This window comes from Pristiophorus japonicus, chromosome 10 (assembly GCF_044704955.1).
Source record: "Pristiophorus japonicus isolate sPriJap1 chromosome 10, sPriJap1.hap1, whole genome shotgun sequence".
Classification (NCBI taxonomy): Eukaryota; Metazoa; Chordata; class Chondrichthyes; family Pristiophoridae; genus Pristiophorus; species Pristiophorus japonicus.
In genome coordinates this window covers 188,348,631-188,371,413 of record NC_091986.1, presented here as the reverse complement: position 1 = coordinate 188,371,413, position 22,783 = coordinate 188,348,631, and the positions used below count along the sequence as shown (strand labels likewise).

The following is a 22,783-nucleotide window of genomic DNA, read 5'->3' as shown; positions in this document are numbered from 1 at the left end:
GGGAACCATGACGGCCAATTTGCATATAGAAAGGTCCCTCAAAAAGCCATGAGATAAATGACCAGATAATCAGTTACAGTGATATCGATAAGTACTCGCCAGGACGTCAAGAGAACTCCCCTGCACTTGTTTGAATAGTGCCATGCAATGTTCTCTTTAATGTTTGGGTGGGACGCAGCCCCTTTAATGGGTAGCACGGCCCAATCGAATGACACACGTGCACGGTTTTGGCCATTAGAAAACCGGCGAGCTGACATGCGTGGGACCTCCAGACGGCGGCGGAGCAGCTTAACAGGTACATTGGTGCCATGGTACCTTTCAACCCGAGAAGGCAGACAAGGCCTCAATAAATGTCTCATCTGAAGGACAGCACCTCCCACCGTGTAGCAGCGAGGTGTGGCCTGAACCCACAAGCTTCTGGGTCATAAGGAAGAGTGCTACCACGGAGCTAAAGCGGACACCTCAGCTTCTAGTATGGTCCACTGTATTGGAAAGCTCCATATGGTTTGAGATGTACTTTCACTCTGCAATAGAAACCTTGAGCAACAGGCACTCAAAAGCAGGACAGCAAGAGAGAATTATCTAGTTAATTGCTTCGAAGAATATTGCTGTAGATGCTTACAATTCCCCTTCAGTACTTTTGGACACTTTCACTGTTCAAAATATTCAGTCCTTTTCTTCCATATTTGCATAAATGATTTTCCACATATTTGCAAAGACTAATGTTGCTGTAATAGTATCTGAGATCACAGCATCATCGAATGATACAGCGCCGAAGGAGGCCACTCGGCCCATCATGTCTGTGCAATTAATCCCACTTTCCTTTCCCTATAACCCTGTAAATATTTGCCCTTCGAGTATTTATCCAATTCCCTTTTGAACGTTACTATTGAATCTGCTTCCACCGCCTTTTCAGGCAGTGCATTCCAGATCATGACAACTCCGTGATAAAAAAAAGTTTCCACATGTTGCCTCTGACCTTAAATCTGTGTCCTCTGTGTATATGCACACTATGTGAATGAAAATCCGACCTTTCCTCTGGCCTCTGCTCTGCAATGCGCAGCCTCGCAGCATTCTCCGCCAGTGGAGGGGGCACGGTCCAATCGAGCATAACGCGCGCGGCCGAGAATACAGAGAAAGCTCTCCACCACTCTCAAACTCACAGGAGGAAAGGGTGCATCTTCTCATCCTTTAATCTCGCCCGCAGACAAGAGCTGAAGTGGGTGGCAGCCCAGCCAGAAGCAAGAATCAAACCGGCCATAACATGGCGGTGAGTGAGCCACTAAGAATTTAAATGGGTCCTGAATCAGCTGCTTCCCAGGATCCCAAGTGAGCAGGGAGCTGGAGAAGCCGATTGTGGATGGTTGACAATGAAGCATACGGAAGGCCACTGGGTTTCAGTTCGCCTAGAAAAATAAACTGAACATGATACCAATACACTGAAAGCAAATTTCATTGTTCGGTTTTCTCAGCTTTTTAAAGCTGTTAATCAGCTTTTCTGTGTTCTGGAGGCTGGCATGAAAGAAGGGCTTCCACAACAATATTAAAAACACCAACAAATATTTCAGCAACTATACAATTTTGTTCTATATAACAGAAGAGTACTTTGTAAAATAATAAATCTTTTCCATAAATAAAATCAACTATCAATCACAAAATGTTTACACCGCCATCCATTTCTAATGAAATGATCTCTTCTCTACATTAAGTCCATCAACTCTTCACACACTGCAAGAGGCAGAATATTAAAAATTAAATGGAATTAAATTATTTAATCTAGGAGATAAAAGTTCTGAAGCATTGCCAAGAAGCTTCAGGATGTTTGTATGCAGCATCAAAACCCATCCTTTCTGGAACCATTTTCTCGGGAATGACTGCTGCGTTACCGTGGCTATCAATGGATCATGAATCAGTCACAGACAATGATGATGACCAGTTGTGGCCAGAAAACTTGTCTAACAAGGCCCACCTAGGTGTGGAGCATTGTGCATATACCTGTCCTCCTTAATTTCCTCAACATAATTTACTAACAGGGCCCACCCAAGGTGTGGAACATGGTGCATACACCTGTCACTTAAATTTCCACATGGAAGCCAGCAGAGAATGACTAAAAAAAAATAATAGAGGGTGAATAGATTATGAAAGCAAACTAGCACGAAATATAAAGATAGATAGTAAGAGTTTCTACAGGTACATAAGAAAAAAGAATGGCTAAAGTAAATGTTGGTCCCCTGGAGAATGAGACTGGGGAATTAATAATGGGGAACAGGAAAATGGCAGAGACTTTGAACAAATATTTTGTATCGGTCTTCAGTCTTCACTGGGCCTGTATTCACTGGAGTTTAGAAGGATGAGAGGGAATCTCATAGAAACATATAAAATTCTGACGGGACTGGACAGGTTAGATGCAGGAAGAATGTTCCCAATGTTGGGGAAGTCCAGAACCAGGGGACATAGTCTAAGGATAAGGGGTAAGCCATTTAGGACTGAGATGAGGAGAAACTTCTTCACTCAGAGAGAGTGGTGAACCTGTGGAATTCCCTGCCACAGAGAGTTGGATATGTTCAAGAGGGAGTTAGATATAGCCCTTACAGTTAAAGGGATCAAGGGGTATGGAGAGAAAGCAGGAAAGGGATACGGAGGTGAATGATCAGCCATGATCCTATTGAATGGTGGTGCAGGCTCGAAGGGCCGAATGGCCTACTCCTGCACCTATTTTCGATGTTTCTAGAAGACACTAATAGTGGATAATCAAGGGCCAATAGGGAGGGATGAACTTAATACAATCACTAAAGAAGTAGTACTCGGTAAAATAATGGGACTAAAGGCGGACAAGTCCCCTGGACCTGATGGCTTACATCCTAGGGTCTTAAAAGAAGTGGCTGCAGAGATAGTGGATGCATTGGTTGTAATCTACCAAAATTCCCTGGATTCTGGTGAGGTCCCAGCGGATTGGAAAACCGCAAATGTAACACCCCTAATTAAAAAAGGAGGCAGATAGAAAGCAGGAAACTCTAGACCAGTTAGCCTAACATTGGTCATTAGGAAAATGCTGGAGTCCATTATAAAGGAAGCAATAGAAGGACATTTGCAAAAACATGATTCAATCAAGCAGTCAACATGGAAATCATGTTTGTCAAATTTGCTGGAGTTCTTTGAGGATGTAACGAGCAGGGTGGATAAGGGGGAAAACCAGTGGATGTGGTGTATTTGGATTTCCAGAAGACATTCGATAAGGTGCCACATAAAAGGTTACTGCACAAGATAAAAGTTCACGGGGTTGGGAGTAATATATTGGCATGGATAGAGGATTGGCTAACCATTAGAAAACAGAGAATCGGGATAAATAGGTCATTTTCCGATTGGCAAACAGTAACTAGTGGGGTGCTGCAGGGATCGGTGCTGGGGCTTCAACTATTTACAATCTATATTAATGACTTGGATGAAGGGACCGAGTGTAATGCAGCCAAGTTTGCTGATGATACAAAGATGGGTGGGAAAGCAAATTGTGAGGAGGACACAAGAAATCTACAAAGGGATATAGCCAGGCTAAGTGAGTGGCAAAAATTTGGCAGATAGAGTTTAATGTGGGAAAATGTGAGGTTATCCACAGGCAGAAAAAAATAGAAAAGCAAATTATAATTTAAATGGCGAAAAATTGCAAAGTGCTGCAGTACAGAGGGACCTGGGGTCCTTGTGCATGAAACACAAAAAGTTAGTGTTACGTATGCAACTCTAGGCAACTTGTATCATACCACCACCAGAGGGCATACCTGTTGGAGTCCCAAGGAATCCCAGCTTCCCTTGGGAGCACTGTATATAAGCAGGCCTCCCATGCTGTACCAGCACTCTGGAGTTTGAATAAAGGAGCTAAGGTCACAATTACTCATGCTCAAAATAAAGTAATGTAACTGAGTACTGTAGACAATAACCGTTAGTATGCAGGTGCAGCAAGTAATCAAGAAGGCAAATGGAATGTTGGCCTTTATTGCAAGGGAGTTAGAGTATAAAAGCAGAGAAGTTCTGCTACAACTGTACAGGGTATTGGTGAGACCACACCTAGAATACTGCGTATAGTTTTGGTCTCCGTATTTAAGGAAGGATATACAGTACTTGCATTGGAAGCTGTTCAGAGAAAGTTCACTAGGTTGATTCCAGAGATGAGGCGGTTGACTTATGAAGAAAGGTTGAGTAGGTTGGGCCTATACTCATTGGAATTCAGAAGAATGAGAGGTGATCTTATCGAAACATAAGATAATGAGCGGGCTTGACAAGGTGGATCCAGAGAGGATATTTCCACTTATAGGGGAAACTATAAAAAGGGGGCAAAGTCTCAGAATAAGGGGCCGCTCAGTTAAAACTGAGTTGAGGAGGAATTTCTTGAGGGTTGTAAATCTGTGGAATTCTCTACCCCAGAGAGCTATGGAGGCTGGGTTATTAAATATATTTAAGGCGGAGATAGACAGATTTTTGAGTGATAAAGGAATAAAGGATTATGGGGGAGCTGGCAGGGAAGTGGAACTGAGTCCATGATCAGATCAGCCATGATCTTATCAAATGGCAGAGCAGGCCCGAGGGACCAAATGGCCTACTCCTGTTCCTATTTCTTATGTTCTTATGAAAGCTCAATAGGACTGCCCTAAAGAAATATTTTGCACTGATAGAGACTGAATGTTGGAAGTTCAAGGAGTCTTATTTTGACTTCCCCATCTCCACACTTCTTCTCTCCTTTCCTCAAGGTGCTACCTCATGCTGGTTATGTTTCTACTGCTAAACAACAATAGGACATTCTTAATTTTGTCAGAGCTCTCTGTCCCTTTTTCAATTATAAATTCATGGAAGTGGACATCACAGTAGGAGACCATTTCTTGCTAGAGCAACCCAAAACTGCCTCGTTCATAAGAACATAATAGGCCATTCGAACCTGCTCCACCTCGAGCCTGCTCTGCCATTCAATAAGATCATGCCTGATCTGATCCTGGCCTTAACTCCACTTCCCCGCCCGCTCTCCATAACCCTCGACTCCCTTATCATTCAAAAATCTGTCTATCCCCACCTTAAGTATGTTCAATGACCCAGCCTCCACAGCTCTCTGGGGCAGGGAATTCCAAAGAGTCACGACCCTCAGAAGAAATTCCTCCTCATTTCTGCCTTAAATGGGTGACCCCTTATTCCGAAACTATGCCCCCTAGTTCTAGATTCACCTATGAGTGGAAATATATTCTCTGCATCTACCCCCTCAGAATCTTATATGTTTCAATAGGATCAGCTCTCATTCTTCTATACTCCAATGAGTATAGGTCCAACCTTTCTTCATGATATCCCTTTCATCTCGGGTCATCTTTTATTTTCCTCTGCTTCAAATATTAGGCCAATTTTACCTTAAAATGCCCTTGAGAAGGTGGTGGTGAGCCCCCTTTTTAGTGGTTTCATATCACTGAGTGGTTTGCTGTACCATTTCAGGAGGGCAGTTAAGAGTCAATCATATTGCTGTGGGTCTGGGGACACATATAGGACGGCAGATTTCCTTCTCTAAAAAGGGCATTAGTGAACCAGATGGGTTTTTATGGCAATCCGGCAGTTTCATGGTCACCATTACCGAGACTAGCTTTTTATTGCAGATTTATTTAATTAACTGAATTTAAATTCCCAGCTGCCGTGGATTGGAACTCACATCTCCTGATCATTAGTCTAGGCTTCTGGATTACTGGTCCAGTTACATAACCACTATGTTACCATACCCCTGAACCACTCCCTGTGGCAAAGTATTCAAATAACCTTCTGTCTAAACAATGCTCTACCAACCGCTCTAATTTTTAAAATTGTTTGCTTGCCTTTTACTTTTCAGTTCTGATATAAAGGTATACACCTAACAGTAACTTGCCTTTTCTCTTTGCAGATGCTGACTGTTCTGCCATGTATTTCCAACATCCTGTGTGTGTATTTCAGTAATGATTTAAAACACAAATAGCTTTTTAAAAGTGATATTTTTATAACTGCTGACCAATTTTTCCTCACCAGTTCGGTCAATGTTGTGCTATGTTTAAGCACATTGATCAATGCACTTGCCTTAAATTTCAGTCTCCACTATTTTTATGCAGTCATTAACCCATTTAAAATAAGTAGTTAATAAGCATCAACATAGTGCGAGTAGGAAAGTATGCAAACCAGTGCACTATTAATAATGCACAGACACACATAAACCCACACAAGTGTAAATACTGCAAGTGTTCATAGTTTGTAAACGATATTGATACAGGTTGAACCCCCTTTATCCAGGACTCCCTTATCCGGCACCACCCCTCGTCAGGCACCATTCCTGGCCGCTGGGTGGTGCATGAGCAGAACTCCAACATGGACAATGTGAAAAAATTAACAAACAAGGAAGTTATCAGCTTAAATACACTTAAAGGGAGCTATTCAAAAACATCTTAAAAATAAAGAGCACAACAGGTTTTCTTTGGAGTTAGCTGAATGAGTTGGAGCAGGAAGTAGGCAGGTAATTACAGAACTTGTAATTAGAGTATATATTATAGTGTATGTTTGGGTGCATCACTTATGAAGTAAAGCTGAATCTCATGCAAAATTTCAGGTGTGCTAAAATTAAGGATCAATTATAGTTCTATCTTTCCCGATGAAAGTCTTTGTTCTCCCTGGGAGATGAGAAGGTTGTGCAGCAACAAATTGAACAAGGGAATGACTGGCATTCAAATATCTCTGCCGCATTGCCTGCCAGCCCGGCCCGACACAGACATCCCCAACCTCGCGATCCACCGCCCATGCCCCCACGATCTCCACAACGCACTGCCAGCCAGCTCAGCCCAGCCAGGCCAGATATCCCCAAACCCCAATCCACCGCCCGCTCCCCCACGATCTCAGCGCCACACTGCCAGACAGCCCAGCCCGGCCCGATACAGACATCCCCAACCCTGCAATTCACCGCCCGCACCCCCATGGTCTCCACGCCGCACTGCCAGCCAGCCCCAGATATCCCCAACCCCGCGATCCACAGCGCCACTCCCCACCACGATCTCCACGCTGCATTGCCAGCCAGCCCCAGCCAGGGACACTATCCCCTCCCCACCGCCCCTCCCCACGATCTCTCCACCGCACCGCCCGCCAGCCCCAACGGAGAACCTATATATTCAAATTTCAGATAACTTACAGAATTGCAAGGACGAAACTAGGAGCTGCTGACCTGGGGGCTGGCAGGCAGTGCGGCAGAGAGATTGCGGGTGGGGCGACAGTGGATCGTGGGGTCGGGGACATCAGTATTGGGGCTGGCTGTATAAGCTCCCTTAATAACGAGTGGAGCAAAGCATCTGTGAGATCCAAAAGTGTTAAATAAGGGAAAATTATCACGTATTTACAGTAAATAAACTGCATATTCAATTCAGATAGAAATAGCTACCTGAATACTTTAGTGAGGACAAAATATTTAAAATGCCGGGTTATTAAATAGTTGGGCCCAGCTTCAGTCAGACAGCAAATCAAAGATACAGTACAGGTATTTCTCTTTTTATTGAAGGTTTTATGGTGGGTTTGAAATCAAAGTAAAATGGCTGGGGGCTGGCTGGCAGCTGTAAAAACCAGTTTGTATAGCGTTGCTCCCCTTAGAACTTGTGATCTCCCCTCGTCCAGCAAAATCCCTTATCCGATACAGGCCCGGATAAGAGGTGTTCAACATGTATTGAGAAATGATATTGGCTCAGAAGATTAAGATGTAGAATCAGTTTGGGTGGAGATAAGAAATAATAAGGGGACAGTCATTGGTGGGCGTAGTCTATAGGCACCCCAATAGTAGCTACACTGTTGGGCGGAGTATAAATCAAGAGATAATGGAGGCTTGTAAGAAAGGTATAGCAATAATCATGGGCAATTTTAATTTTCATATTGATCGGACAAATCAAATTTGCCAGGGTAGCCTTGAGGAAGAGTTCAGAGTGTATCCGGGATAGTTTCCTTGAACAGTACGTTGCGGAACCAACCAGGGAGCAGGCTATCCTGGATCTGGTACTGTATAATGAGGCAGGATTAATAAATAATCTCATAGTAAAGGATTCTCTAGGATAAAAGTGATCATAGCATGGTTGAATTTCAAATTCAGTTGGAGGGTTAGGAAGTTGGGTCCCAAACCAGTGTCCTGATCTTAAATAAAGGCGATTACAAAAGGTATGAAGGCAGAGTTGGCTAAAGTGGATTGGGAAAATAGATTAAAGTGTAAGACAGTTGTTAAGCCGTGGCAGACATTTAAGGAGATATTTCACAACTTTCAACAAAAATATATGCCAGCGAGAAGGAAAGACTTTGAGAAGGGAGAACCATCCGTGGCTAACTAAGGAAGTAAAGGATAGTATCAAATTGAAAATAATGCCATACAAAGTGGCCAAGATTAGTGGGAGGTCAGAGGATTAGGAATTTTTTAAAAAGCCAGCAAAGAATGACTAACAAAATAATAATAAAGAAAATGAAGATAGATAATGAGAGTAAACTAGCAAGAAATATAAAAGACAGAAAGTAAGAGTTTCTACAGGTATATAAAAAAAAGAGAGAGTGGCTAAAGTAAATATTGGTCTCTTAAGAGGATGACACTGGGGAATTAATAATGGGTAACAGGGAAATAGCAGAGACTTTGAAGAAATATTTTGCATCAGTCTTCACGGTAGAAGACACTAAAAACATCTCAATAATGGATAATCAAGGGGCTATAGGGAGGGAAGAACTTAAAACAACCACTATTACTAAAGAAAAAGTACTCGGTAAAATAATGGGATGAAAGGTAGACAGGTCCCCTGGACCTGATGGCTTACATCCTAGGGTCTTAAAAGAAGTGTCTGCAGAGATAGTGGATGCATTGGTTGTAATCTACCAAAGTTCCCTGGATTCTGGGGAGGTCCGAGCGGATTGGAAAATTGCAAATGTAACACACGTATTTAAAAAAGGAGGCAAATAGAAAGCGGGAAACTATAGACCAGTTAGCCTAACATCTGTCTTTGGGGAAAATGCTGGAGTCCATTATAAAAGGAAGCAGTAGTGGGATATTTGGAAAAGTATAATAAAACCATGCTGACTCTGCTTGACTGTATGAAATGGAAATCATATTTAACAAATTTGCTGGAGTTCTTTGAGGATGTAACGAGCAGGGTGGACAAGGGGGAAACCAGTGGATGTGGTGTATTTGGATTTCCAGAAGGCAATCGATAAGCTGCCACATAAAAGGTTACTGCACAAGATAAAAGCTCATGGTGTTGACAGTAATATATTAGCATGGATAGAGGATTGGCTAACTAACAGAAAACAGAGAGTCGGGATAAATGGTTCATTTTCCAGTTGGCGAACGGTAACTAGTGGGATGCCGCAGGGATCGGTGCTGGGGTCCCAACTATTTACAATCTATATTAATGACTTGGATGAAGGGACAGAGTGTAATGTAGCCACGTTTGCTGATGATACAAAGATGGGTGAGAAAGCAAGTTGCAAGGAGGACACAAAGAATCTGCAAAGGGATATAGACTGACTAAGTGAGTGGGCAAACATGTGTCAGATGGAGTATAATGTGGGCAAGTGGGAGGTTATCCACTTTAGCAGGAAAAAGAAGAAAGCAAATTATTATTTAAATGGAGATTACAAAGTGCTGCAGTACAGAGGGACCTGGGGGTCCTTGTGCATGAAACACAAAAAGTTAGTATGCAGGTACAGTAAGTAATCAGGAAGGCAAATGGAATGTTGGTCTTTATTACAAGGGGGATAGAGTATAAAAGCAGGGAAGTCCTGCTGCAACTGTACAGTGTATTGGTGAGATCACACCTAGAGTACTGCGTATAGTTTTGGCCTCCTTATTTAAAAGAGGGATATACTTGCATTGGAGGCAGTTCAGAGAAGGTTCACTAGGTTGATTCCTGAGATGAGGGGGTTGCCTTATGAAGAAAGGTTGAGCCTATATAGAATGAGAGGGGATCTTATTGAAACATATAAAAGGAACTGAGGGGGCTCGACAAGGTAGATGCAGAAAGAATGTACCCACTCATGGGGGAATCTGGAACTCGGGGGCATAGTTTAAGAATAAGGGGTCGCCCATATATAACTGAGATGAGGAGGAATTTCTTCTCTGAGGGTCGTAAATCTGTGGAATTCTCTGCACTAGAGAGCTGTGAAGGCTGGGTCATTGAATATATTTAAAGGTGGAGATAGATAGACTTTTGAAAGATACGAGAGTGAAGGGTTATGGAGAGCGGGCAGGGAAATGAAACTGAGCCCAAGATCAGATCAGCCATTATCTTATAGAATGGCGGAGCAGGCTCGAGGGGCTGAATGGCCTACTCCTGCTCCTATTTGCTATGTTCCTATGTAAATCACATGGCAAACTGAAAGTCCAATGCTGGAAAATTCACTCAAGCAGATAATTTCATGCATTGGAAAGAGCCTCACTGTGGGTCCCATATGGCACTGTGGGTAAACAGACCACATGTTGAGCCCAAAATTGGTCATTGCATAAGATCCGCCTATTTCTTGGCGGTATGTCGTTTCAAACCGCCGGCATGCCGCCGAGACCGAAGAGGACAAAATTGGTCATTTTTTTTGGTGTTATGCCAGCAGTCTGCAGTGGGTGGCATTGTAACTTAGTAGTCAATCCAGATGAACTTTTTCCTTCGATGGACGGTGCGGCACTGTACTGCGCACGCACGATTTTTTTTGTTCTTCCCGTTTTTTTTCACAGAAGCATTTTACCCCCGATTTCAGCCCAGGAATAGATGTTCTGAAATCTGGAACATCCTCGGTCCCGAGGTTTCCGGATTTCAGACATCACACTGTATTACAGAGAGGTATTCTGAGCTAACGAAGGGTGGTTGTGGAAAGCCTCCCCCCAAGGAGTACAACAGGATATGGGATGAGATCGGGGAGGCTGTCTGCTCCACAAGTACCATGGTATGCACCAGGGAAAGGTGCCGTAAGAGGTGGAACGACCTGGTGAGGGTAGCAAGAGTAAGTAACGATTTTATTAATGCACCCCCCATGTGCCATGTAAATGTAGGTTCAGTGTCACATGGATGATGTTATTTATCTTATGGTAACACCGATGTATGTGTGCTTTCAGGCAATGACAAGAGGATCAATGCGTGCGTGTGCGCAGCGGTGTATGGGGGGGGGGGGGGGCGGTGACTTATGAGGAAAGGTTGAGTAGGTTGGGCCTCTATTCATTGGAATTCAGAAGAATGAGAGGTGATCTTATCGAAACGTATAAGGTTATTAGGGGGCTTGACAAGGTGAATGCAGAGAGGATGTTCCCACTGATGGGGGAGACTAGAACTAGGGGGCATGATCTTAGAATAAGGAGCTGCCCATTTAAAACTGAGATGAGGAGGAATTTCTTCTCTCAGAGGGTTGTAAATCTGTGCAATTCGCTGCCTCAGAGAGCTGTGGAAGCTGGGACTATTGTATCTGTAATGTACCTATGAATGACTCCACGACACAATGTGTTGTACTAAAACTGTAGTAACCTTGGTCCTTTATTCCCAACTCCAGAGTGAGGCAGCCATATAGTGGCTTCCCTTTTATACAGCACCTGCCACCAGGGCAGGAAACCCCAGTCTCCACCAGTTGCACCCTCTAGTGGTGCCTGCATAGTATATACAGTGTAAACCTTATTGATAGTATATCAGGAAAAACAAGTCTCCATCTTATGCAACTATACAGTGACTACACAGAGAGTATATCTATAGTCTGCATATAGAACAGGGACAGTGAATAAATTTAAGGCAGAAATGAACAGTTTCTTAAACGATAAGGGGTTATGGGGAGCAGGCAGGGAAGTGGAGCTGAGTCCATGATCAGATCAGCCATGATCTTATTGACTGGTGGGGCAGGCTCGAGGGGCCATATGGCCTACTCCTGCTCCTATTTTTTATGTTCTTATGTATAAGACAAAAATAAATAAATTTGACACCGAGCCATACAAGAAATGACAGCAGATGACCAAAAGCTTGGTCAAAGAGGTAGGTTTTAAGAAGCGTCTTAAAAGGAGGAAAGAGATGTAGGGAGGTGGAAAGGTTTAGGGAGAGAATTCCAGAGCTTAGGGCCCAGGCAGCTGAAGGCACGACCACCGATGGTTGAGCGATTATAATCAGGGATGCTCAAAAGAGCAGAATTTGAGGAGCGCAGACATTTCAGGGGGTTGTGAAGCTGAAGGAGATTACAGAGATAGGGAGGGGCGAGGCCATGGAGGGATTTGTAAACAAAGATGAGAGTTTTGAAATCGAGGCGATTCTGGAAACAGTTTAATTGTTCCACACCTTTCTTAGCAAGTTGGTGGCTGGGGCACACAACTGAAAATACACAGGAGAAAGTTTAACGATGATACAGAAGAGATCCAGGAAGGAGCAATCTATAGGAAAAGTCTGATCAGAATATGGGAACACTGGGATTATCCCCACCTTGAGCGACAACTGCAGCACTGAAGCTTTCCTTAAATCTTTTCCTTTTTTAAAAATAGACAATTTTACCATTACTGACTCAGAGACAGTGACATCACTTCACTCAACAACAACAACAACTCACATTTATATAGTGCCTTTTAAAGTAGTAAATGAGATCCCCAGGAGCTGCACTCCAACAAAATGTGTTTTTTCGGGATGAAAATATTTTTTTAAAAAGTGAAATTTTGTGGAAAAGTTGAACAAGTCTAAAATGGTGGAATATCACATTAGTTGAAACAAATTGAGATCGGTTTGCACCAGCCACACAGGCGTGAACGGGACACACCGAACAATCCCTCCACCAGAAGGGGTAGGCCCAAAACCCAGCCGACATTGGGCCTGGAGCCTCATTTACAGGTAGGCCACATGTAGAACTGGTTTCCGTGAAGGCAACCTGTGCTGGGCAAACCAATTTAGTAAAGGAGGTATCAAACAGATGTTAGTACCTTTGCGTATGCAAATAAGGGTCCACAGATGCCTCTTTTGATACCTATACCAATATGGCGGCGCACTTCTGGTGTGGAATGTGTCCATACACGCTGCCCATCATATTGGACGTTTTGGTGCCTATTTTACCATCTGCAAAGTAGGCTCAACATTAGCCAATTTCTGGGCCCATGAATCTACCACGGCCAACATGAATTCAATGCAATACGAAAGTAAACATAATGCAAACCAAAGCCAAACTCAGATTTTACTTACCAAACTTCTCAGTGGAGCTCTCGTCATCAGCTTCTTTTTCCGAGGTGCAGCGGTATCCCTTCTTCTTCAGGAGATTGCAGATAAGAATTCCGAGCAATCCTACGATGCAGAACACTGGCACCAATGCAAACACAGCGTACTCAGTGTGCTTTTCCTCCTGTGCACCCTCCTTGCTGTCATTAGAAGACTTCGAGGCGTCAGTCTCATGTGGAGTCTGGGCGTTTCTCGCCACACGCAAAAGCTGGGAGTAAACACCTGGCAGAAGCAAAACCGTGTTTAAGTGTGGATTTTATTTTATTGCACAGTGAGATAATAATTTGGTGCATTTAACTTTGTGAAAGGTTTTTTGTGTATAAAATAATCTGTCAATCAATCATCCAGCATTGCTATGGTGCAAATGATGAGAAATATCATCTTCGAGGCCGTATTGGGGCAAACATATTCCAAATCTCTGGTTTGAATGCCTTAGTTCCACTAGAGATAGTGGGGCCAAAATTCAGGCACGCCAAAAACCTGACCCACTTGCGATTTCTTACCTGGTTTTACCGCCGCATGGGAAGACCGATATTCAAATCTTTGTCGGTTTTTACCCGAAGTGCGGCAGTAAGTCCTGGTGAGGGGCGGGACCAAGTCTCCACTGCTGTCACTCAGTGGCGGAGCGGTGGTGACATCACTGCGCATGTGCGTCACCACGTCTCTCCCCTCATTTAAAAAAGGGGAGAGAATCGGTGATTCTGTAGGTTTGGCCACTGGGCCACCAGGGAGGGTTGCGGCCGGGACAACGGTCTGGCACCCAAGAGGGGTGTGCCAGGCTACCCTTATGGCGGCCCGGCCGAACCCGGGGCAATAACTGGCCGTCTGATCGGGAAGTCGGCCGGTAAAAATAAAAACATGGCAGCCGCGGCAGTGTGCCCTCCCTTTGAATGGCCGCGGCGAGACTGTGCCGCGCACACACAGAACCAGGGTGCACTGACAGAAAAAGCTGTCGGGGGCACCGTGCGGCAGAGCAAAGATTTTTGCAGGTAAATTTGGGGCGGAGTGTGCTGATGGTGCGGGAGATTAGCAGTGCGCGCTTTGATGATGCGCTAGCGGCGGTGGGCAGCAGCGGGGTGGAAGTGGGGACAAGCCGAAAATACCGAGCTGAATTTGGGTCATGGCGGCCAATGGATTGCAATGCAGCGGCCACTCGATTCTGCCGCAAAATGACGGTAACAGGCTTATCCGGACCCTGATTATCGGCCCCAAACAGCCAAGTTACTGGTCACTTTTCAAGCAATTGCTCCAAACATTAATACTTTGCCACTGGTTGTATTTGGATCACAGTGTTTCACTACATGGTTAACTCACCCTAAGGAGGTTCAGTAAGTGCACTTGCAGAAACTGACAAAACCAAGAGATCAGGTGATAGAGCAATTAGAATTCATTTCAATCTATAAATAACGAACAGAGTGAGGAGGTACAGACAAGCGAAGGCATGCTTCACATCCTCATGAGCTTTCTACTGCTACTGACAACGTCACATGAAGAACTGTCTCTAACCTTGAAGTTCTACGTTTTGCGCAGTTTGCAGCTGCATGAGTGACGCACTTGGAAAGATTTATCAGGATGGAGTGGTCAGCAATTATTATTGCACACTGTACACGTTACTTGGCATGAATATTGTGTGAAGTAGATTCTCAATGGGAATAGAAACATCATTTGTATTGGGTTTAAAAAAAAGACCCATTATCTAATGGGGTAACATTGCAGATTGTATAGAGGATGATTCAGTGCCTGGGCTCACTTTGATAAATATTTGTTTTTATTTCTAGTACGTTATCTCAAAGTTTCCCCATCTTCCTCTCACTTGTCCAAGTCAAGGCTAGAGATCGATATAATAATATTTGCTTAATGCGCAGATTAAACAAACATTTGGAATCATTACAAGATTTATTTTCATCTCAGCTTTCCCCCATCGGAGGTGCTGAGCATCTGATGTGTTGGAAGAACATCTCGATTTCCTGGTCTGTTTATTTGCCCAGCCTGGGCGTATAAGGTGGCCAAGGTTAGTGGGAAAATAGAAGATTGGGAAAATTTTAAACGACAGCAAAGAATGACTAAGAAAGCAATAAAGAAAGGAAAGATAGATTACGAAGGTAAACTTGCGCAAAACATAAAAACGGATAGTAAAAGCTTTTACAGATATATAAAACGGAAAAGAGTGACTAAAGTAAATGTTGATCCCTTAGAAGATGAGAAGGGGGATTTAATAATGGGAAATGTGGAAATGGCTGAGACCTTAAACAATTATTTTACTTCGGTCTTCACAGTGAAAGACACAGAAACCATGCCAGAAATTGCTGGTCACAGGAATGTGGGAAGGGAGGACCTTGAGACAATCACTATCACTAGGGTGGTAGTGCTGGACAGGCTAATGGGACTCAAGGTCGACAAGTCCCCTGGTCCTGATGAAATGCATCCCAGGGTATTAAAAGAGATGGCGGAAGTTATAGCAGATGCATTCGTTATAATCTACCAAAATTCTCTGGACTCTGGGGAGGTACCAGCGGATTGGAAAGCAGCTAATGTAATGCCTCTGTTTAAAAAAGGGGGCAGACAAAAGGCAGGAGACAAAAGGCAGGTAACTATAGGCCAGTTAGTTTAACATCTGTAGTGGGGAAAATGCTTGAAACTATCATTAAGGAAGAAATAGCGGGACATCTAGATAGGAATAGTGCAATCAAGCAGGCGCAGCATGGATTCATGAAGGGGAAATCATGTTTAACTAATTTACTGGAATTCTTTGATATAATGAGCATGGTGGATAGAGGTGTACCGATGGATGTGGTGTATTTAGATTTTCAAAAGATATTCGATAAGGTGCCACACAAAAGGTTACTGCAGAAGATAAAGGTATGCGGAGTCAGTGGAAATGTATTAGCATGGATAGAGAATTGGCTGACTAACAGAAAGCAGAGAGTCGGGATAAATGGGTTCTTTTCGGGTTGGAAATCGGTGGTTAGTGGTGTGCCACAGGGATCGGTGCTAGGACCACAACTGTTTACAATATACATAGATGACCTGGAAGAGGGGACAGAGTGTAGTGTAACAAAATTTGCAGATGACACAAAGATTAGTGGGAAAGCAGGTTGTGTAGAGGACACAGAGAGGCTTCAAAGAGATTTAGATAGATTAAGCGAATGGGCTAAGGTTTGGCAGATGGAATACAATGTCGGAAAGTGTGAGGTCATCCACCTTGGGGGAAAAAAAAAAAGTAAAAGGGATTATTATTTGAATGGGGAAAAATTACAACATGCTGAGGTGCAGAGGGACCTGGGGATCCTTATGCATGAATCCCAAAAAGTTAGTTTGCAGGTGCAACAGGTAATCAGGAAGGCGAATGGAATGTTGGCCTTCATTGCGAGAGGGATGGAGTACAAAAGCAGGGAGGTCCTTCTGCAACTCTATAGGGTATTGGTGAGGCCGCACCTGGAGTACTGCGTGCAGTTTTGGTCACCTTACTTAAGGAAGGATATACTAGCTTTAGAGGGGGTACAGAGGTGATTCACTAGGCTGATTCCGGAGATGAGGGGGTTACCTTGTGATGATAGATTGAGTAGACTGGGTCTTTACTCGGAGTTCAGAAGGATGAGGGGTGATCTTATAGAAACATTTAAAATAATGAAATGGATAGACAAGATAGAGGCAGAGAGGTTGTTTCCACTGGTCGGGGAGACTAGAACTAGGGGGCACAGCCTCAAAATACGGGGGAGCCAATTTAAAACCAAGTTGAGAAGGAATTCCTTCTCCCAAAGGGTTGTGAATCTGTGGAATTCTCTGCCCAAAGAAGCAGTTGAGGCTAGCTCATTGAATGTATTCAAGTCACAGATCGATAGATTTTTAACCAATAAGGGAATTAAGGGTTATGGGGAGCAGGCGAGTAAGTGGAACTGAGTCCACGGCCAGATCAGCCATGATCTTGTCGAATGGCGGAGCAGGCTCGAGGGACTAGATGGCCTACTCCTGTTCCTAATTCTTATGTTCTTATGTTATGTTTTGTGTTGCCAATAATGGGCCCGTGCCCAGCACAGCCACAGAACTAGGTACTGAGGTAAACCCCAGGAAATCCCAGGGCAGCGTGATGGAGGCAGAGACCGGACGTAACAGGCCTACGCGCCACCGTTTCCTCTTCACTGCATTGCACCTGCTAACCGACCTCCCCAGTCACAACAAAGAGTCACTCTCAAAAGAGATAAATATTGCAGATGCTGTAAATAAAAACAGAAAATGCTGGAAATGCTCAGCGGGTGAGGCAGCATGTTCGGAGAGAGGAAAGTAGGGTTAATGGTTCAGGTCTGATGACTCTTTCGTAGATGTTGACATTTAAAAAAAAACTGGATTAAAATTCTCTGCCATGATGGGATTTAGAAGGCAGTGTCTCTGGATTATTAGTCCTGAACTCTGGGTTACTAACCCAGTAAAATAACCACTACACCTGCCTTTTTGGGCCCTGTGCAGCTTAGTTAAGGAACCCAGCATACGGTGATCACGGAAGTGAACACGTGTATTGCCACTTGATGGCAGAACATGGTGCCACCCACAACCAGGGTTAGGCTTCTCTTTACTCCAGTCTGATTGATGGTTTCCCCAATACTGTTGTTGTTCTGCATCCTTCATTTCCCTGTAAAATAAGTGTCTTCTATCCACTTATCCCCTTTGGAATACCACTCTCATTATCCCCAGTAAGCAACAGAATCCAAAGAAGTACCCTGTACTCATATTTATATATAGAACACCGCGTCACCTCTTTGAAACACCACAAAGCTCTTTATACAATGGATTGCTTTATTTTAACGAGTGACTGTGGTTACACAGGTAATCTAGAGAACAAATGAGAATACTCTCATTCTTTGACCTCACTGAGTCATATAACTTAATCATGTACTCCGGATGGTGTAAGGTGCACCTAGAAAGTATTAAAAAATGCTTGTATTGTTATATCAAAGCAGAAACGATGAGCCATGGATTAATATCCTTATACAATAGAACACAGTATCATTGCAGGCTGTGATGAAACAAAATAGTAAAGACTCAGTGGAAATTTTAAAATATATTTCAAAGGCAGCCCACATTCAGGCTGGAATTGTATCAGCCCTGCGAGTGCGGGTTTGGAGGCGGGCCAGCTGCCAAAATGATTGACAGCGGGGCGGGAGTCTACTCTGAACCGCCTCTGTCAGTTTCCAAAGTGCCGGGTCTGGCTGTGGTTCACAGACCCGACACCAAGTGGCGGGCCAACATCATTTAAAGGTAGTTAAAAAGAATTTTACCAGGTACTTAGAAAAATGCCAAGTATTTTTTTTTAAAAAAAGGTTCACGTACCTCAGGGAACACATCAGGTTCTCAATGACTCTCCATTGCTTTAGTTAGTTGACAGCTGTAGAAGTGGTATAAAAGCTACCATTTCACAGCTGTTCACTTTTCAATCTCAGAAGCTGAAGCCTTAGGATATGCAAGACACTTTTGAGTGGTCTGCAGGTGGGAAGTGTTTGTAGTGAACTCTCTATCCATTGTCACCTCCTTGGAGCAAACTCTCTCACCAGTGACAGATCGCTTCTGTCATCTCAACTTCAACTGCCATTTATTCCAGCATCAGTGCCCTTGAAAAAAAATCTCACCTTGGTCCTCAGAATCCTACTACGATCAGCCCCAACATCACTAAACACACCAACAACAGCACCAACCTTCTCCGCAATACACCTGATGCTGCACAGGACATCAGCATCCGACCACATTGCTGCCCGGAACGCCAGAGATAGCCTCACCATGGCCAGATTTACTTCACTTGATGCTGTACACCCTGGCTGCCACATTATGCAACAGGTTGGCACCACCCCACACCAGCACCATAAAGCATCCCTGCAATTCCCAAGCTATTCCCTTCACACTCATCACCATTGTGGGGGATACCCTTATGTCTCACCATTCACTACAACTCAGTAAGCCACTTCTAAAGGTGCATGCAAATATGTCCAAAATAAAGATTTCAATGTCTGAGGTGTGACTAGTGAGATGGGGAAGGCGTGTGTGTGTGTGTGTGTGTGTGTGTGTGTGTGTGTGTGTGTGTGTGTGTGTGTGTGTGTGTGTGTGTGTGTGTGTGGTGTTCTATGAAGATCTCGACAGACTGGTCAGGTCCACACCTGCTGGGGACAAGTTGATCATTCAACGCACGAGTTGGAAAAGACAGCAAGCACTGGAAGGGAGTCATTGGACAGCACGGCACAGGAAAAAACAAACAGTAATGGCCTCTTCCTCTTGAGTATGTGCGCGGAGAACAACTTGACTATCACAAATACTCTATTCAGGCAGGCTGACAAGTACAAAACAACTTGGATGCACCCCAGGTCTAAGCAATGGCACATGATAGACCATGTCATTGTAAGAAGGCGAGACATCAAGGATGTAAAAATCACAAGAGCCATGCAGGGAGCAGAATGCTGGACAGATCACCGTCTAGTCAGATCCACTCTCCAGCTGTATGTTGCTCCACTTCTGCTCGGTTTTGGATGGTTGCGCTGAAGTGCCTTTAACACAGCTAGGCTGAAACATCAGTGCTACCGTGAGCAGTTCCAGGATGACCTCGATAACAGGCTGATGTCTCACGGACCGCTCATCGGCAACACCACACAGAAGTGGACAAAGCTCAAACACATGGTGACAGACTCAGCAAAGACAACTTTTTGACTTAAAAAGAAGGTACACCAAGACTGGTTCGATGAAAACAACATTGAGATCTGCAAGATGCTTGATGAAAAGAAAAAAGCATACCTAGAATGGCAAAATGACCCTTCCTCAACTTCCAAGAGGGACTGCTACAGACACATGCAGAGCAAAGCACAAAGAGACCTTTGCCAGATGCAAGATAAATGGTGGCAGATGAAAGCAGAGGAAGTGGAACATTATGCTGAAACTCACAATACAAAGATGTTCTTCAGCGCCATCAAGTCAGTCGATGGACCATCAAAACCCAGCACTACTCCATTCCTTTCAGCAGATGGCAGCACTTTGATCAAAGACAGGACTGGCATAAATGAGAGGTGGATAGAACACTTCAGTAATCTTCTCAAATCGACCTTCAACAGTGAATGAAGCAGCACTTGACTCCGTACCCCAGCAACCTATCAAAGAAGATCTTAATCTTCCTCCCAGCATGGATGAAGTAAAGAAAGCCATCAACCAGATGAGTACTGGAAAGGCTCCAGGAAACATAAGAACATAAGAATTAGGAACAGGAGTAGGCCATCTAGCCCCTCGAGCCTGCTCCGCCATTCAAAGATCATGGCTGATCTGGCCGTGGACTCAGCTCCACTTACCCGCCCACTCCCCATACCCCTTAATTCCCTTATTGGTTAAAAATGTATCTATCTGTGATTTGAATACATACAATGAGCTAGCCTCAACTGCTTCCTTGGGCAGAGAATTCCATAGATTCACAACCCTCTGGGAGAAGAAATTCCTTCTCAACTCGGTTTTAAATTGGCTCCCCCGTATTTTGAGGCTGTGCCCTCTAGTTCTAATCTCCCCGACCAGTGAAAACAACCTCTCTGCCTCTATCTTGTCTATCCCTTTCATTATTTTAAATATTTCTACAAGATCACCCCTCATCCTTCTGAACTCCAATGAGTAAAGACCCAGTCTACTCAATCTATCAACATAAGATAACCCCCCCATCTCCGGAATCAGCCTAGTGAATCGTATCTGTACCCCCTCCAAAGCTAGTATATCCTTCCTTAAGTAAGGTGACCAAAACTGCATGCAGTACTCCAGGTGCGGCCTCACCAATACCCTGTACAGTTGCAGCAGGACCTCCCTGCTTTTGTACTCCATCCCTCTTGCAATGAAGGCCAACATTCCATTTGCCTTCCTGATTACCTGCTGCACCTGCAAATTAACATTTTGGGATTCATGCACAAGGATGCCCAGGTCCCTCTGCACCGCAGCATGTTGTAATTTCTCCCCATTCAAATAATATTCCCTTTTATTGTTTTTTTTTCCCCCCAAGGTGGATGACCTCACATTTTCCAACATTGTATTCCATCTGCCAAACCTTAGCCCATTCGCTTAACCTATCCAAATCTCTTTGCAGCCTGTGTGTCCTCTACACAACCCGCTTTCCCACTAATCTTTGTGTCATCTGCAAATTTTGTTACACTACACACTACACTCTGTCCCCTCCTCCAGGTCATCTATGTATATTGTAAACAGTTGTGGTCCCAGCACCGATCCCTGTGGCACACCACTAACCACCGATTTCCAACCTGAAAAGGACCCATTTATCCCGACTCTCTGCTTTCTGTTAGCCAGCCAATTCTCTATCCATGCTAATACATTGCCGCTGACTCCGCGTACCTTTATCTTCTGCAGTAACCTTTTGTGTGGCACCTTATCGAATGCCTTTTGGAAATCTAAATACACCACATCCATCAGTACACCTCTATCCACCATGCTTGTTATATCTTCAAAGAATTCCAGTAAATTAGTTAAACATGATTTCCCCTTCATGAATCCATGTTGCGTCTGCTTGATTGCACTATTCCTATCTAGATGTCCCGCTACTTCTTCCTTAATGATAGCTTCAAGCATTTTCCCCACTACAGATGTTAAACTAACCGGCCTATAGTTACCTGCCTTTTGTCTGCCCCCTTTTTTTTAAAAAAAACAGAAGCGCTACATTAGCTGCTTTCCAATCCGCTGGTACCTCCCCAGAGTCCAGAGAATTTTTGTAGATTATAACGAATGCATCTGCTATAACTTCCGCCATCTCTTTTAATACCCTGGGATGCATTTCATCAGGACCAGGGGACTTGTCGACCTTGAGTCTCATTAGCCTGTCCAGCACTACCTCCCTAGTGATAGTGATTGTCTCAAGGTCCTCCCTTCCCACATTCCCGTGACCAGCAATTTTTGGCATGGTTTTTGTGTCTTCCACTGTGAAGACCGAAGTAAAATAATTGTTTAAGGTCTCAGCCATTTCCACATTTCCCATTACCAAATCCCCCTTCTCATCTTCTAAAGGACCAACATTTACTTTAGTCACTTTTCCTTTTTATATATCGGTAAAAGCTTTTACTATCTGTTTTTATGTTTTGCGCAAGTTTACTTTCGTAATCTATCTTTCCTTTCTTTATTGCTTTCTTAGTCATACTTTGCTGTTGTTTAAAATTTTCCCAATCTTCTAGTTTCCCACTAACCTGGGCCACCTTATACGCATTGGTTTTTAATTTGATACTCCTTTATTTCCTTGATTATCCACGGCTGGTTATCCCTTCTCTTACCGCCCTTCTTTTTCACTGGAATATATTTTTGTTGAGCACTATGAAAGAGCTCCTTAAAAGTCCTCCACTGTTCCTCAATTGTGCCACCGTTTAGTCTATGTTCCCAGTCTACTTTAGCTAACTCTGCCCTCATCCCACTGTAGTCCCCTTTGTTTAAGCATAGTATGCTTGTTTGAGACACTACTTCCTCACCCTCAATCTGTATTACAAATTCAACCATACTGTGATCACTCATTCCGAGTGTATCTTTTACTAGGAGATCGTTTATTATTCCTGTCTCATTGCACAGGACCAGAT

General features: G+C 43.8%; 1 protein-coding gene across 2 annotated transcripts in view; it reads right to left on the bottom strand.

Moving 5' to 3' along the window:
• relt (RELT TNF receptor) overlaps window positions 1–22,783 on the bottom strand; it is a 104,854-nt gene that overhangs the window by 40,085 nt on the left and 41,986 nt on the right. For both annotated transcript variants that reach the window (XM_070892405.1, XM_070892406.1), the window contains exon 7: window positions 13,176–13,430. In XM_070892405.1, coding sequence (XP_070748506.1) covers window positions 13,176–13,430 — 255 coding nt within the window. The remainder of the gene's footprint in view (window positions 1–13,175; window positions 13,431–22,783) is intronic.